The following is a 17,647-nucleotide window of genomic DNA, read 5'->3' on the forward strand; positions in this document are numbered from 1 at the left end:
TATATTTTAAAGTTTAAACTTTAGCGGTGGATTCAGAAACGAGACTCACCGCCAAACTTAGGCATGTCAGAATCATCCCTGCTAGCTACTTATATTATTAAATAGTTATATGAATGATACAAAAGTTTCACATTCCATCCTTATAATTCTATTTGCATATACGATATTTGGGTTCTAATTTTATTCTTAATACAGTGCTTAATTACTTTTGAAGTTAGCAAAAAGTCCCCCAACTGGTTCTCACGTATTGAATTTCTACAATGCTTATTCATATTTATTAGAATTCGTCGTACGTGACTTGTTTCCTGTGAAGGGAAACGAACAATTCGATAAACAATATCTTTAAAAAAACATGATGCAATCATGCGAATTTTGCTTAATATAATTCCAATATTAATCTTACTTGGCGTATTATCTAAGTGCTGTGTTATCTGTCGGGACGATTTTAATTTAATATATCAAGAGATCGTTAATAATATACAGAAGGATGCTGTTAATAATGCTTAAATCATTTATATAATTTGTATATATTGTAAAGGCCAGATAGTCTCAACTATTAATAAACCAATAGCGAACTCAAAACTTGACTTCCTGGCTCACGGTCCCTGTGGCGCAGAGGATAGCGCGTTGGACTTCTAATCCAAAGGTCGTGGGTTCGATCCCCACCAGGGATGTTTTTTAAATTTAAAATTAACTACTGTGTTGATTTGGCTAATATATTTTTATAATATATAAAACCAAATTGTGAAATCAGTGGCGCTACAACCTTTTTCGGTATCTTCAGTCATCTAATTGGTAAGTAGGTCAGCCACAGATCAGCCAGATCCTGTGTCTGCTGTCGACTTTTGCCGGTCTCCTCACGTTGTTTTCCTTCACCATTTCAGCGAATATGTGAAATGAACTCAGATGAAAGTCTATGGTGCACAGCAGGGGATAGAAACTACGACCTCGATGGGAGTCGCAGGCGAAGCCACTAGGCCAACAAAATTTGTTTCACTTTTCTTGTTGGTGCAATGGTACTACTGCTGGTTGCAGGAGTGGCTGGACCTTTAGCCAGCTTTCTAACAAAATTGAAGACCGTGTATTTAATAATTAAGTATCTCCTAAAAATATGAAAGGCGAATAAGAAAGACGTTAAAAACACCTATGTAATATCAAGATACCGCTATGCAGAGGCCATTTTCATACACTACATTCTATTTTTAAAATTATTATTTGCACTGAAATGGCATAAAAAACAGTTGTCATTAACAAATTATCTGTATTTAGCCTAATATTCTCTATGACAGATGACAATTGGCATCTTTTACGCTTTGAAATTGTAAACTATGCCAAGGGTACAATCAGATTTGATGATAAGCTGAATTCGTCAGCGAACCTTGAAACAAAATAAATACTTATTATTTGAATTGACAGGGTATTGCCGACACAAGATACCACAGATAAGCTGTCTTTGATACCTAAATATCGATAAAACAACTATATGTGTGACTTGCTACTGTTGTTTATTAATCGTACCATCGCTATATAATAATTATAATTGGTGATGTAAAATAAAATAAATTAACCACATCATTGATGCACTCGTCTCAATAGAGATGCATTTGCGACTCTTATACCTGTTTCGCAGCTGTACACCGTTGAAATTTTCTTTGTAAGAGACCAAATACTTGAGTAAATGCAAAGTATTTGGTCTTACAATAAATGCAAAATGTAAAATCGTGAGAAACATCGATGCCTTATGTCAGACAGAAGGTTGGCCTACCTACTTCTCTATCAAAAAAAAATGAACTAACGGTTGTAATCTGAGGCAAAGACCCCTGTAGGCCCATTTAGTAGTGCTACTTAAGTAATTAGTTATAAACTTTAAGGAGAGAAGATTACTTTTATAAGGAGAGAATTTAAAACGGGATGGACTTTGAAATCATATACACGAATTTGAAATTAAAAAGTATCAGAAGTAGTTCGGATAAATAACTAGTGATTGAAGACTTATCATTTTTCCAACAAATGCATAAAACTTGTATCAGTATTTCGTATAATTAAACATGTGTGTTTTGTTTAGTAATGATTCATTCTTCTCCGGAAGTGAATCATTGTTTTACAAATCCAGTTGGTGGACTTTGATAATTAAATTTATATAATAGACCTTAAATACCAGCAGTTTCCTCTATCCCGAAGAATTTGCTTGTTTTTCAGACACGTAGTACGAACTAAAAAAATCAAATAGCTATCGAAATAGGAACTCTATATTATTATGATTTTGAAATCCTAAGCAACGCTCCGTAGCCGTTGAAACAAAATGGAAGTCGACGACGAATATTAAAACACACATTGTTTTAATATTCGTACAATAAACTGCTGTCAAAATACTAAGATTATACAATGGTGGTAGACAAAAGAATATTTGCCATAACTATCGTAAAGTTAAATTATGATACAATATATATTGTAAGATAAATAACTAATGAAACAGTCAGATAAAAGATTTCGTTTTTGCTTTGGACGAACCGACACTGGCTTTGTAGTATCTTATCAACGATTATTATGTAAAATGTGTTGGTCACGTCCACGACAAAAACAAATTCTTATAGCAGCTCTCTTAAGCATACATCCTTGATCCTCACTCTCATGTAAATAAGAAAACTTTATATGCTGTCTACTAGCTTTTAAAGAAAGAAATAAAAGCAAATTGATTTAACTAGAAATTTCAACAATATCCTTATTCAATATAAATCTAATTAATGAAAATCAGAGCAGGATAATTTTATTCACATTATTATAGTATTACTAGCTGCCTCCGCGAACTTCGTTTCTCCTTATTGCTTAGTCTGGCTTTTAGTACACACCAACATGAAACATTTTGCTACGCTACCCTAGTGACATACATCAAATTCCTTAACTATCATATAAAAAATAGGGGTTAATTGTAGAGGAGTGAACATTAAGGGTTGTATGTATTTTTATGTTGTATAATAAAAAAATAAAAACAAAAAATTTCGTCAAAAATCCAAATAAAAATTCTTGAAGCGGACCTATCGCTTAGGGGTATGCAAAATAGATAGTAGCAGATTCTCCGATCTACTGAATATGCAATTATTATGATTAATTATCGCATATAAAATTTGATAAAAATCGGCCATACCGTTTCGGAGGAGTATGGTAACTAACATTGTGTCACGAGAATTGTATTTATAACATATACAAATATTAAATTATTATTTCTTAAAAGAAATTAAGCGATATATTTCAATTCCATACCTTATTCAATATTTTTTTGTTTTTAGACAAATAATTCAATTTTTAGTTCGTTTTTATTTTAATTGAATTTTACTTAGAACTGATTAAAACCTTGTCTATTAACAAGATACAATTAGGTATGGTTCCTTGTTTACGATTAATTAATATCGTAATGAATGGGTCATGACGACACGAGGTCAAGTACGTACAATGGTACAATTAAATTTTTATTGGTTCATGAATGAAGATTACCGAATGTTACCTAACACGATTGCGAGCTAGTGATATGAGCTTCACTTTCTCATCTCTCTCTCTCTCTCTTGCAAAAAAAGTCTATAAAAAGCAAAGTAACTAGTGCTTCACAGCATTTTTACACTCGCATACAAAACATTTTTTAATTTATATGCTTTGTTTAATTTAATCAATTATTACGAGAAAGTTATTAAACAAAATCACTTTTTATTTAATTTGAAATAAAATTAACACGAGCCAATGGTTAAAATTTTGAATCAACCCTTACCTGATGTAAGGACTGAAACTGGTAAATGGGTTTGGTCGACACGGGTATTATTATTGTTTGACAAACACAATGAACCCGTCCCGTTCCAGATAACTATCATGTAATTTCATTTAGACGACCATCGGTTTTCTATCAAATAATGTTCGTTATTGCACTACCTAAAGCTAACAATTTGTATGTGAAATATACTCTATACAATTTGTATGAACTCATCACAATCGTCAGATTTTAATTACAACTGAAAATATTCCAGACCGATGAACTATTGTATCAGGTTTGATCAGTTATGGATTTGATGAAAGCCGAGACAAGTTTGTCTACAAATCTACGTCACGGTTTCATTTGTGTTTTTTGATTCAGCTATTCATATTCAAACGAACATGATTATGAAGTGCGATATCGAAAACTATCAAACTACAACCGCCTTGTTAAATGATACAATCAATTGATAAGTGCGTATTTAATTGTGTCGGGTGTGTGTAACGCCGCAAGTAATTTTAAGGCTTGTTTTGAGATGCGTAGCTGGCGGCAGCAGCTACCAGATGACGCCACGAATATACGAAATAGGGTCAGTGCTGTGTCGTTGATCCGAGAGACTGCGACTGCAAGGCGGGGGCCGCCCCCCGCTCCCCTCCGAGTCCCCCATCAATCCTCGCCCCGCTAGCCACTACCGCCAGCATTCCTCATTCGACGCGAGGGCGAAGCGCACGCCCGTCTTTTCTACTACCGCGACTGACGCGCCGCGCGCCAGCGGTATAACCACCCGCCATGTTTGACGTTTTTGGCTCTGTTAAGAGCCTTCTCAAGCTCGACTCTGTGTGCATCGACAACAATGTGTTTCGACTTCACTACAAAGCCACCGTGATCATCCTAGTCACGTTCTCTTTGCTTGTAACATCAAGACAATACATTGGAGATCCTATCGACTGCATTGTGGATGAAATACCGCTCGCTGTTATGGACACTTATTGCTGGATTTACTCGACCTTCACTATTCCCAACAGGCTCGTGGGACGTGTTGGAAAGGACGTAGTGCAACCGGGTGTCGCATCCCACGTGGATGGCCAGGATGAGGTGAAATATCATAAGTATTATCAGTGGGTATGCTTTGTGCTGTTCTTCCAAGCAATTCTGTTCTACGTGCCCCGCTATCTATGGAAAACTTGGGAAGGAGGACGCATCAAGATGTTAGTACTTGATTTAAACTGCCCAGTTGTTGGAGAAGATTGCAAAAAAGACCGCAAGAAACTATTGGTAGACTACTTTCATACAAATCTACATACGCAAAACTTCTACGCATTCCGTTTCTTTATCTGTGAGGTTTTAAACTTTATCAATGTTGTTGGGCAAATATATTTTATGGACTTTTTCTTGGATGGCGAATTTTCGACGTATGGCCGTGACGTAGTTTCCTTTACTGAAATGGAACCTGAAGAAAGAGAAGATCCAATGGCCAGAGTATTTCCAAAAGTAACAAAATGTACATTCCACAAATATGGTCCCTCGGGAACCGTGCAAAAATTTGATGGTCTGTGCGTATTACCTTTGAATATTGTCAATGAAAAGATATACGTGTTCCTCTGGTTCTGGTTTATTATCTTATCTGTTTTAAGTGGAATATCTTTGCTATACCGTGCAGCTGTCGTGGCAGGGCCTCGTGTCCGCCTTTACCTATTACGTGCCCGTAGCCGTCTCGCACCTCAAGATCAAGTTGAAACGGTTGCACGTAAGTTACAAATCGGTGATTGGTTTGTACTCTACCAACTCGGAAAGAACATCGACCCGCTAATATATAAAGAGCTAATGGGCGATCTAGCATTGAAATTCGATGGAAAGGACAAGGACACTGTTTAGATGGGACAGACAATGGGTGGTAGTGACGTGTTAGTGTGCTAGGCCAGGTCGCGGGCGCACTGCGGCAACTATGCTACCTGCTTGCAACGCGCCCGCACTAGCCGGGAGCGGCCGCGCGTCGGCATTCCAATACTAAGGCTCGACACGGGGAACGACCTTTGCCGAGCCATATTACATTATATTCCAGAGCCGCTTTAACTCTTTATGCTACTGAAACTTTGTTAGATTATACTCCCGGCCGACTAGACTGATGCGTGCGTGCACGCGTGCATTTAGAATAACATTTTAGGGCATGTTTATAATAGTCGTAGCATAGGTAGATCTCGTGCCTTCGTTTTATATTTTTATTATACGTGTGTTACTTGCGAAAACGTTGAAGGGACGTTTATTGTGATATGTAATTATTATATCTAAATTAAGTGTTTATCGTGACAATGGATGAGTGAAAACGGCTGGCTTATGAATAAGTTGTAGGTACCTAATTAGTTATCTAATTAAATATCTTTGTTATCGAATGTTATTCTCGATATTGTATAAAGCAATAATGAACTTTAGTGAAATCCATTTGTTAATATTGGTTAGCGACAATATTGTACTTTTTGGTAATTGAAACTTGTCTATACTTATACTTTTTATACTGATGAAATCGAGTCGACGATTGATATTTTCTGAATATATTTACTGCCACATTACACGATGTTGTTTTATTACATAACCATGACAATAATTGCACTTTTGAACTTGATACTTCATGCAGCGACAATATCCATTTGACATGCAATCTGAAGTCACAATTCACAAAGCGAACAATTGGTTCACTTCCTTTTCTTTGTTCAAGATTCAAACAATTCAACAAGTTATCGTTTCTTTATAGTGCTGCCATCTGGTTTAAACTTAGTGAAACGGAGATTGTAACAGATGTCGCTATAAAACAATTGTTTTAATTTTAGTTCTGAATTTCTAATAATGAAATACCCTATTTTGTTATTCATTTGAAAAAAATACCCACCACTTTTATTTTTGTGTTAAAAATATCTTGTATTCAACGATTCATACCCGTTGTCGTTATTAGATCTATCGATATTAATTGAATTTTGACACCACAATTATTAAAACTCTTTGTTAATTTTAGTTAATGGTATGTCCTATGGACAATTAAAATGCCATGTAAAAAATTATAATGACAATGCTTAACTGATACCTGACCAGTTTTTAAAACTACTTTCACACGGTCGCTTTTGTTTGAAGAGTCTTGGGCAAATAATGGTATTCTTAGAATCACCATTGCTCAGCTTTTTGTTATTCTATTCCGTTGTAACACTGAGGCTGTTAAAGATAATCCCTGACTATTTATGATGTCTTTCAAAAATATTATGTACTATAGGTATAGGTACTTTAAATTATTAAAACCTTTTACCAGAATCAGCTCACTATTTTGCACCATATGGTAAATAAAGAAATCTATTATGTACCAATTCGTAGTGTGCGAGAAATTATTATCCTTTTATGTTTCTAAGTGAATAAGGAACAAAGTTAATATTTGAAGAAATAACACTACAAGGCTTAATACAATGTAAAGATTTCGGAAGAAACTAATAATAAAATGAGCATTTTTTATATTTTAATTGGTTTTTAAGAAGGTAGACTTTCTCCTCCTCCTTTCCACTAGTATTCCAATAATAGTAGGTACTACGCAAGTAAAATCATACCTTATAATATGTAGAGATGTGTTTTTAGTATCGAATCGCATCTTTATCATTTAAAAGGAAATTATTATAACAAGATGGTGGAGTAGCGGTTATAGTTAATTATATAAACACGTGCTGGAGGTACCTATCACCATAATCATTAAATGTAACTTTATAATACATATTTGATAAGGGTGTAGTAATTAAAGACCAATCTTTATCGAAATAACATATTTTCAATATACCGTAATACGTCGTACCTAGTTTATTTTCTTTGAAGAACTTAGTAACGTTCTGTTAATATCCTGACAATTTTTGAATTTTATTGCTATTTATTTTATTCCTAATTAAAACTTCATTACTATTTTGTTTGCTTTAGGTTTTCATTCTAATAATATTTCTTTAAATAAACTTAAAAGCTTGGTTAATATGTAATAGAAAAAGATGTAGCCAGTACCACCAGTAAAAAAAATCTATTATTGACTCATATATTATATAGTCGTAGTCCGTAGAACCCCAAAACAGAGCCAAATTTGGCTTTTAGTTCAGGTAAAGACCTGTTGTCAACAGCAGACTGCCGCAGCAACAAGTCGACTCATTACTGATTCAAAAATCATTGGGACACAGCAAGTAATAAAACGATTTAATAGCGTTAAGATACAGCTGACGGCAATAATTTGTCAGCATGTGTTATTATTCAGTAATCATTAATCACTGAAGTAGGTAGTAAAGGCAACATCATGTGGATGACAATAAAATAAAATCTATTTTTATGAAATTTCCAATTTGAATCTTTCCGGAAAGACTACCAGCGTGGCAGTTATGCTAGTTAATATATTTTTTATTTGATACGTGTCATTTCATTTATTCATAACAAAAAGTTTTTTTTATTTGATGTATCAAGATGATTACTATCGAATTATGCTGATTGATTATTCTGAATAATTATTATTATGGCAATAACGTTATTGTATAATAATGGTTATTTAGCATTTTAGACATAATTTTCGTATTTAACTATAAAATCTTCTTCTTTAATATTAAAGGCATGTCACAATATCATATATATACATATAGGCAATACATGGTTATAACTTTATGCCAGTTTCATTAAACTAGTATTAACCATACAATTAACAACATCGTATAATCGTAGTTTCTAATATGTACTAAAACTAAAAGTCTTTAAAGTATGGACAATGGTTATATCAAGTCACATACAAGTCAAAGTCTATAGAGTAGGACAATACATTACTTTAGCAATTTACACGTCACTTGTCAAAATTCATGTGTCAAGTTTGTCTTAAAATTCAAAAGTTTATAACATAAACATTCAACAGCTATCACATGTGACTAAGTTTAATATTTTCTTGAGTAATGATACGTTCTTTTAATTATTATAAGAGATAATTTCAACACGTTGGTATTTTTATAGTTTGCGTTTTAAGTAAATTAGGTACCACTCATGGCTCGCGGTAAAGACAAGAAAAAGTGAGTCCTACTTAGGTTATAATATGTTAGTGTTATTTATTTATAAATTATATTGACAGTATCTTTATTTTAGACGTAAATTAGAAAAAAAGCAAGAAGGAGACGAAGTGCCTAAGAAAGTACCGCATACATTAGAATCATTACGGGAAAAAGATGAGACTACAATTGCCAATGCTGAAGCCGATGATCAGGAAGAGGTATGAATCTGTATTTCAACTAACGTTAATCCACGCTAATATTTTTTTCACTATTTGCTTAGAGAGACATCTGTTTTTTGGTAATATATGTAGTTCTTAATATAAAATAAAAAAATACATAATAAATGTAAAACTTTTAAAAATTAAATAAAGCATTTGAACTCCTTTTTTAATGTAACAAAACTTATCTGTATGCCACATTCTTACAATAAACTAGCATATAACTACAGTTCTAAATTAATTACAGGCACAAAAAGATATGGAGCTTGATGAACTATCATCCTATTTTGAAAATGCATATGAACCTAAAGTGTTGATTACATATTCTGATAACCCACACACTAAAACTAGAATATTTGGCAAAGAGCTCATGAGGATAATACCCAACTCCATAGCTAGATATAGGCAAAGGTCAGTATCAATTTGTAGTTTATTATGTTTAAAAAAAGCACTCTAGATAAATTAAAAATGTGTAAATCAAGCATTGTTTTCATGGTTGCAAAATAAAATCAAAGCATACATGTTAGCTCTTTAATAAAGAATTGTTATCATTATCAGCCGTATGATTTGTATGCCAAATTCACTTAGTTACATAACATAATATTGTTACTGTAGCTATCTTACAACAATTTTACATTAAAATGCTACATAAACAGGTGATACAACTTAAAATAGATTAGATTGTATTTTAACCACACAGATCATCAGTAAAACGCATAGTCCAGTCATCAATACGGGAACAAGTGACTGATGTAATTATAATAAATGAAAATCAGAAACAACCTAATGGTTTCCTCCTTATCCACCTGCCTAATGGACCAACAGCGCATTTTAGACTCTCAAGTTGTAAGATAACTCCAGAGCTACGTAAGGATTATAAAGAAATAACGAATCATAGACCAGAAGTAAGTTTAGTCATTACAATATTTTCACAACTAATAAGATTAAGATTATTTAGAGTGTGAACTTTACACTACGGAACACAAACTGTATACTGGCAAGATAATAATAGTTTAGCACATTCCAAACATGTCTCAAAAAAAGTTTAGCTTATTAATAAAATATGTATAAGGCATACCTAATTTTGAAACTTATAAAAAAGGCACAAACTATGGGGGACAGAGGACATGTATTTTTTTTTTGTCATGTTTTAACCACTGTTTGAGATAGAATCTCCTTGTCTTTCTCTTTTTCCAGCCAAAACTTATTTGTTTTGTTATGTAACATAACATTACTGCATTGTTGGTCGAAAGATGGAGCATCACCTTTAATTACGCACTTCGTAAAAAGTGTTGCAAGAGCTGTAGTGTTCGTCGTCATCCCCTGGTGATAATTTTGTTATATTCTGAGTAAAACATTAGATTTTATTTTAGGTGGTACTAAATAACTTTAGCACCCGCCTCGGTCTGACAGTGGGTCGGATGCTTGGTGCACTGTTTCACTATGAGCCGCAGTTCCGTGGCCGACGCGCTGTCACCTTTCACAATCAGAGAGATTACATTTTCTTCAGACACCATAGGTGAGTATATTTTGTTTAGCACACCTCTCAAGCCTTCCATAAATATCAATGTTTCATCATAATGCCTTGATCTTTTGAAAGGTAATTAATTACAAAAGGTAAACATATTATGAAATTGCTAAAAATGTTCTTGAAACTACCTACAAAAGTTATTATTTAAACTTAATAAAAAGCATCAAGTAATTAAATAATTTTTTACTTGTCCTATTGCATATATGTCAATAAATATTATAATTTACAGATACGAGTTTACATCTGACGGGAAACGTGCAAAATTAAGAGAACTAGGCCCCAGATTCACACTAAAACTGATCTCCCTCCAGCAAGGCACGTTCGATTCCAAACGAGGGGACTATGAGTGGATCATTGCCGGCCGCCGCCACCAACTAGAAACATCCAGAAGACGATTCTTTTTGTAGTTTATATTAATAAATGATTTTTTCCAAACTGCCTTTTTTTAACCCTTAAGACATAGAATATTAAGAATATCTAGTGGCTTGATATCGGATAAAGTAGCAGGGCCTGACCCCTAACCCTTAGGCTAATTAGGCTACAGCCTAGGGCGCGATGTTCTAGGGGGGCGCGCTGAAAACGCGTCTTCGCTAGATCCTAGGCATCATCTCCTGCATATTTCAACTAGACAGAGACAAAACACTCAATGAACTGAATCTACAAGCAGAAGGGAGATTTTAGTATTCAAATTTGATGAAGAACCTGTTAAAAACTAGAAAAATATGCCAATATAGATAAGTTTAAAATTACCAACTGCAGCTGCAAAGATCTTTTTCAGCACTAATTAAAAGTTACTTGCACTCCACCAGCAAAAACATACAGTGCTCTCCCTAATGTACATAGCATGTTTTATTTAAGAAACTATTGAATTTGAAAAAATCAGTCTCTGTAAAGAAGATATGTTGTGATACGAGCCCACCGTCCACTATCGCGTTCGTAGATGGGTCTTGAAAAATTTACCTTGTGCCTCAGACATTAAAAGATAATGATCAAATAAAATTGCAGTCTGATATTTAGGTCATGTTTGTATATTATAGATTAAAATAAGTTCATTCACATGAAAAAAGTTTCATTTATATAAGAATAAAAATATCAATTAAAAGTAAAATACTTTACGCCACCGTCGTACCCTGTTAATGAATTAGAGTATACGTATCTACGAAAAAACTTGTCAGGCGTATTTGAAACAGGTCTACAGGTATCTCATAATGCCTGATTTTACGTGGATGTATATTATTAGTGTTATGCCGGCTGTGGGATTGAAGTTAAATTTAATGCTTGTGTTAGCGTTTGCTGGTCTTCCACCATGAGTGGAACAAAGAAAGATGATTTTAATCAATTGATTTTGCAGAACCTGATGCTTTTTAACTTTATTAGTTAAAGCGCAACCCATCTGCATCTACCCTCATCCATACTTTTCAATTCGTACTCCGTAGAAATCGTAGAATTGTGACATTTCATAACTGTTGCTACTAAAAAAGTTCTCCACAAGAGAAATGGAAAAAAAATACTCATTTGGGTAATTAAAAATAAAATGCCACGAATGTATTTTTTGTTTTACAAAAAGGGAAATCTAAATATTTATTTACCAAAGTAACTTAATACCAAATGTTTCAATATATTGAACTTTAATGGCTTTATTTATTTAAAATGGAATATTATCTTGGGCGTTTTTTGTTCGTGATGAAAAAAGATGTAATTATTACTCGCTTTTCAACTACATTTAATATGGAGCACCGCACTTAATAAAATAGATACTTTCACTGACAAAAATGTATTGAAATTGAAAAAGTGCCCGGCCAAAAAGGATAGCCATCTCTGCCATGTCAAAAAATGAAACTTGTCTGAATTCTAGATTTAAAAATGAGTTTAGCCACTTTTAGTTAGCCAAGTTAGAAACGCATTGAAGAAAATCATTTAAGTAATGATGAATATCTTTCATGTTATCTTGGTTAAATAAAAATAAAACTTCATTGTTTTTTACAAAAATATAATTCTAATTATTACATTTTCGCACACATTCGCCTATATACCACTTGAAGGAAGGTCTTCATACTTCATAGCCTGCACTTCTTCACGCACCTTGTTAAGAGAACTCAAAAAGCGCTATTTGGTACCTGAAAAAAATACATTTTACCAAATTAGTATAGATCATCAATCGTAATCAACAAAACCGATTGATTGACCAAAACGGTTTGTAGTGTATCGCTATAACCGTGGCAGCGTTGTTTCGCAACTGCGGCAGTTTTGACCACTGTTATATAGTCTGATATATACACAGCATTCGTATCAACTAAGCTGCCATAGACTATCAGACAGATAGGTAATAAGAATATCCTTTGTGAACATTTTTGGTGAATTTTATACAATTGTAATCAATCTGATACATTTTAGAAACAAAATAAGGTAATTAAAAAAACCTATTCTCACCATAAGCGACTGTTGTAGGTAGCATCAGGTAGGACTCAGAACATCTGTAAATATAGTTTTCTTTACTATACTGGCATTGATTACAAAAATAGGATTCATTTTTTTGTCAATCAGACATGTTTGGTTGGTCAACATGGTTGTATTGGGTTCTCTCTGGTGAGGGAGACCTGAAGGTCTGGTCATCATGAAAAATCTTGTCATTTAGAATGTCTTTATTATGAAATATTTTAGGTTAAGTTTAAATCGTCGGCTGAAGGCCATTAAACTTTGTGAGTATACGACATTCTTCCTTTTTATATTATTAGAGAATTATGTAGGCAATTTTAAATAGAAACTTACATAATCAAAACTTGAAATTCCAGATGGTCACAAGTTTGCAGTAGGAATCGGGGCCCCATCCTAAAAGAAAGAAATAAGCATAAAATATATGTATACTAAATTTATTAATGTGTATAAGATGTGTATAAAAATCAGACGTATATGGTAGGTCAACATGGTTGTATTGGGTTCTCTCTGTTGAGGGAGACCTGAAGGTCGGGTCATCACATTAATTTTGAGACACTGAAATTGACTATACTCTACAGAAGAGATAGACAGTCCCCTTTCTTAGGTCTTTTGACCTCTATCTATGCTAGGTAATACTAGTACAAATCTCCAAGCTCATAAATGATAATATTTTTTTATATAATTCAAAGTAAAATATAACTTACCGCAGATTAATATTTGCATATAGCTTCTTTTCTTTAGAACAGCATATACCTAAAAAGAAACAAATACAATAAGTTACACTGCATATTAAATATTAACTAAATATTATGTACTAGAAGATCAGACATGTATATGGTTGGTCAACATGGTTGTATTGGGTTCGCTCTGATGAGGGAGACCTGAAGGTCTGGTCATCATGAAAATATTTATTTTATATTTCAAATAATTAATATTAGTTAATTAAAAGAAATTGGTGATACATAATTTCTTTGTTTTTTGACTGGAAAAAGTTTCAAACTTTTTTCTAATAATCTTAAAAGAAAAATACAACTTACTTTGTTTCAAAGAGTCACACTGAATCTCAAATAGTGATCTGAAAAAAAAAATCTATATAAAATATTTGAAGTTGAAAATTTATGTATATGGTTGGATTGTAGCAATCAGTGAGGATAGTTATGTTAGCAACATTATAATTCAGTTGTCCCTATCTAAGGTCATCATTGTAATCAAATACATTTTTTTTATTTTCATTAAAGAATATACTTTATTATGAGATGAAGTAATTACATAAATAACTAACCTTATTTAATGACAAACTTCATTTTCACATTCAGCCATTCCATCATTATTTCTCCACTAGAATTTCTCACCTAAGAAAAAAAACTATGTTTAATATTGTTATGGAAATCAGGGTTTTTAAACAGTGAACAAGATATAATCAGTTTAGATAGTTATATTGACAGCATTATAATCAGATGTCCCTATCAAAAATCATCATTTTATTTGTATTTTATTTTTGTTAGCATAAAAAACTGAAAGCCTTATTGTTGATTCTTGTTACTCTTAAATTTTAATTTAAAAAAGACTATGTTCTATAACTATTTGAGGCAATAGACTATAACAAAAAATCATTGAAAATTTTCCTAGTTATGAGATTGAATAACTTACTTTTTATTCATTTTCAGGAGCCATTGAATTCTGAAACATTAAAAAATATTGTAATAAACATTTAATAATAATATTTTAAATATAATGTTTTGTCTTGTCAGATAGGAGCGAAAGACATAAGCTGTAAGTACATCAATGAAGTCAGCTGAACTATGAAATCATCATTTTATCTTAATTCTAAACCATTATGACTACTAATCAGGATAAAAAACATTTTTATTTTCTCCATAAACAGAATTGAATTATTATTTAAAATGATATAGGAAGCTCTTATGTAATGTGCCTATGAATACATATTTATGTTTTTGTTTAAATCAAGTGTTGTCGCCACTGATTTTCGAAAATGATTAGGCTAGTATCTAATATTACCTTAATTAACTATACTGGCATCATTAGTTGTTGTCATTATTTTGAATCTGAAAATAAAGAACCCATTAAAATAAGCTGTGAAGGATATTTAAATAAATTTTATTAATTAAGTTCTAATCAGATAGGAGCGAAAGACATAAGCTGTAATACATCACTGAATTCAGCTGAACTATGAAATCATCATAATGGGCTTTACATTAATAAATTTTAAGTTTAATTTGAGCAAAACAGCAGAAATAGATGTGGAGTTCTTCTTAATAATATAAATATGTCCAATAAAAATTACAATAAATAGTATAATAATAAGTTTTTTTTAGATTCTCGTACTGAATAGTTTCATTACCTTTGCTCTAAAAATTGGGCCTGTAGATGGTTGTTTTTTTTCCATATAAGCTATGTTAATTTTAATGTAACCTGAAAATAAATCAAAGGATATTAATGATGTCTTTCTACAATAAAAAAGATAAAGCCTTATTAAGTTAGTCAGATAGGAGCGAAAGACAAAGCTGTATGTACATCAGAGTATTCAGCTGAACTATAAAATCATCATAAGTGATACTTCAAAATCTTTAACAAATAATGCAAAATAGGTTTTATATAATAAATGGTCAAGATATGCAAAAGGGAAAAAAATGTAATATATTTGAAAAAAATTTGTTTTAAACATTGATGGAACTTATACTATCATCATCAAATTACTATACTATGCAAGATTAGTAAAAAATAGTTACCAATCACAGCTTATTATTCCCAAAATGACCTAAGCTGTTGCCACATCTGAAACAACAAAAATACACAGGTATATAGAAATGAATTATAAATAATTTCCATACGGTTATTGAATAATTCAGAATAGCTTGTCTGCATCATATCTCACAACTGGTGTCCCTAATCTAAATGATGTTACTTTTAAAAATAAGTAAAAAATACTAAATTACTCACAAGATAAGAAAATACCTTAATTACAGACCCTAAGCTAATTATTTTAACCTGTTGTGAGACAACTGGAGTATTTCTGCTGCACTGCGATATCATCATTAAGAAAATATAAACCCTAAAAATTATGTATAACAAGAGTTTAACATACCTCATAAATTTACCCAAAGTTAAAACATCACTCAATCAGCTTCTGTAACAATAGTTAAGTTTAAGGCATTTGATTAAATAATAATTATTTTAACATGAATTTTTAATATAAAATTAAGTATATCATAAGAAAATACATAAAATGCAAATCATTATTTTATCAATGGTTAGCACTTTTAATCATTTTATATTTAAAAAAAAATTACCACACCTAAATTTAAAAGTAGTCACCTTTAGATTCAGGCTTCTTGTACTTGCCCTGTACAAAAATTCTAGGGACATCAATTCCTTCTTTAAAATTTACTGTTCGCCGCTGCACATAGGTATTTGAAAGAATTTCAAATCCAGCTTGGGTGAAAAGATCAGCCAATTCTTCTTCAGTAAAATAATATGATCTGTAACAAATTATATAGCAATATGAATAATCCAGTGCTAAAACAATTTCATAATGAACATGATATTTAAGAAATGAGCTTACCGAGTACCATCCTGTCGCATGTAGAAGTTCTCGGATATTTTGTGTCCAGGTTTAAACCTTAATTGGGCCATATCGTACCTTCCATAATCTCTGAATAAAAGGACCCCACCCGGCTTCAAGGCTTTATATGCAACCCTAGCCACTTGCGCCCACATGCTTGGATTAATGGCAGATAAGACAAATATTAAACTAGCTATATCTGCCACATTCTCACTAATATTCTCGAAAAGATCATCTGTCGTGAGATCTGCACAAAAAGCTTTTACACGACATTCGTTATACAATTTATTTGACTTTACAAAATCGATTGCACGTGGTGAAAAGTCGCATGCGTAGAAATAAAAATTTGAAAAACCTTCCTCTAATAATGGAAATATCATGTTTCCTACTCCACACCCCAGTTCTAGATATATGATTTGTTGCTCAGAGTCAAAATTGATTAACTCTTGAAACTCACGTGTTGTCCAATGCCGATCGCGAAAGAACTTTGTTTCATTTCTTTTATAAAATATATCCCAGTGCCTCTTAGCCTCCTTGTCGAGTTTCGCTGCTTTAGCTTCATGTATAATACGCGTATTTTGCGATTCAAGCCGCTTTATATCCTCATCAGTTAATTGCTTCAAGCGGTGATGAAATACATCGCCGTTGGGAGAAATATGTTCATCCGTTTCCATCTTGACGAGTACTTATTCGTTACGATGAAAACTAGTTTATTAGGCTCCGCATTGGTGTTAACAATATTAATTTCGGTCTATATCCGTATTTACCATTTGGTTAATTAAGAAATACGGATTAATAAACAGACACAGCACTGCAGAAATCAGCTTGCAGACAACGCAACCATGAGCGCGGACGCTGTAGACAATAGTGAGTAGAGAGTAGAGACAGGAGACTATAGAGTTACAGACTTGAGTCTAGACTCTAGAGTTATAGACAAAAGACTAGACTACAGAGTACAGAGACCAAGCGCAGTGTTGCCAAATGTTCTTGGCGACATTCTCCTATGCTAATTTGATTTCCCCACCAAAATGCCTTTTGATGACTTGAGAAAGACCCTCCTCCGCCTATAATCATTCTTAGGGAACATGAGGCCTGAAATCTAGGTTA

General features: G+C 32.7%; 3 protein-coding genes and 4 non-coding genes across 9 annotated transcripts; 3 read left to right on the top strand and 4 right to left on the bottom strand.

Annotated features, from left to right (window-relative positions):
- The first annotated feature begins 601 nt into the window (after positions 1–601).
- On the top strand, positions 602–674 carry Trnar-ucu. Its single transcript has one exon. It is a non-coding gene; the product is annotated as a tRNA-Arg (tRNA).
- Positions 675–4,421: 3,747 nt separating this feature from the next.
- LOC110991807 (innexin inx2) lies at positions 4,422–6,306 on the top strand. Its single transcript, XM_022257318.2, has one exon. It carries the CDS (start codon positions 4,529–4,531, stop codon positions 5,612–5,614), a length of 1,086 nt encoding a protein of 361 aa, XP_022113010.2. The 5' UTR covers positions 4,422–4,528; the 3' UTR covers positions 5,615–6,306.
- A 2,311-nt stretch (positions 6,307–8,617) lies between these two features.
- LOC110991815 (probable ribosome production factor 1) lies at positions 8,618–10,956 on the top strand. Its single transcript, XM_022257338.2, has 6 exons — positions 8,618–8,793; positions 8,867–8,990; positions 9,238–9,401; positions 9,691–9,895; positions 10,364–10,509; positions 10,751–10,956. The coding sequence occupies exons 1-6, from the start codon at positions 8,768–8,770 to the stop codon at positions 10,926–10,928; spliced, it is 843 nt and encodes a 280-aa protein (XP_022113030.1). The 5' UTR covers positions 8,618–8,767; the 3' UTR covers positions 10,929–10,956.
- Positions 10,957–12,497: 1,541 nt separating this feature from the next.
- LOC110991841 (tRNA N(3)-methylcytidine methyltransferase METTL6) lies at positions 12,498–17,433 on the bottom strand. 3 transcript variants are annotated; one of them, XM_045634129.1, is made up of 13 exons: positions 16,541–17,433; positions 16,294–16,457; positions 16,064–16,102; positions 15,708–15,753; positions 15,320–15,390; positions 14,977–15,023; positions 14,608–14,637; positions 14,240–14,309; positions 13,995–14,032; positions 13,662–13,710; positions 13,291–13,350; positions 12,952–12,995; positions 12,498–12,638 (listed from the first exon to the last, which is right to left on the bottom strand). In XM_045634129.1, the coding sequence occupies exons 1-3, from the start codon at positions 17,212–17,214 to the stop codon at positions 16,095–16,097; spliced, it is 846 nt and encodes a 281-aa protein (XP_045490085.1). In that variant the 5' UTR covers positions 17,215–17,433; the 3' UTR covers positions 12,498–12,638; positions 12,952–12,995; positions 13,291–13,350; positions 13,662–13,710; positions 13,995–14,032; positions 14,240–14,309; positions 14,608–14,637; positions 14,977–15,023; positions 15,320–15,390; positions 15,708–15,753; positions 16,064–16,094. The 3 variants fall into 3 exon arrangements, with proteins under 3 accessions (XP_045490085.1, XP_022113064.2, XP_022113062.2); XM_022257372.2 differs by having other exon boundaries at positions 16,064–16,105; XM_022257370.2 differs by having other exon boundaries at positions 16,064–16,105; positions 16,274–16,457.
- On the bottom strand, positions 14,705–14,775 carry LOC123690668. The gene has a single exon (XR_006751271.1). It is a non-coding gene; the product is annotated as a small nucleolar RNA snR60/Z15/Z230/Z193/J17 (small nucleolar RNA).
- On the bottom strand, positions 15,086–15,169 carry LOC123690667. Its single transcript, XR_006751270.1, has one exon. It is a non-coding gene; the product is annotated as a small nucleolar RNA snR60/Z15/Z230/Z193/J17 (small nucleolar RNA).
- LOC123690669 lies at positions 15,452–15,532 on the bottom strand. The gene has a single exon (XR_006751272.1). It is a non-coding gene; the product is annotated as a small nucleolar RNA snR60/Z15/Z230/Z193/J17 (small nucleolar RNA).
- Positions 17,434–17,647: the final 214 nt, after the last annotated feature.

The sequence above is a fragment of the Pieris rapae genome, chromosome 2, assembly GCF_905147795.1.
Source record: "Pieris rapae chromosome 2, ilPieRapa1.1, whole genome shotgun sequence".
Classification (NCBI taxonomy): domain Eukaryota; kingdom Metazoa; phylum Arthropoda; class Insecta; order Lepidoptera; family Pieridae; genus Pieris; species Pieris rapae.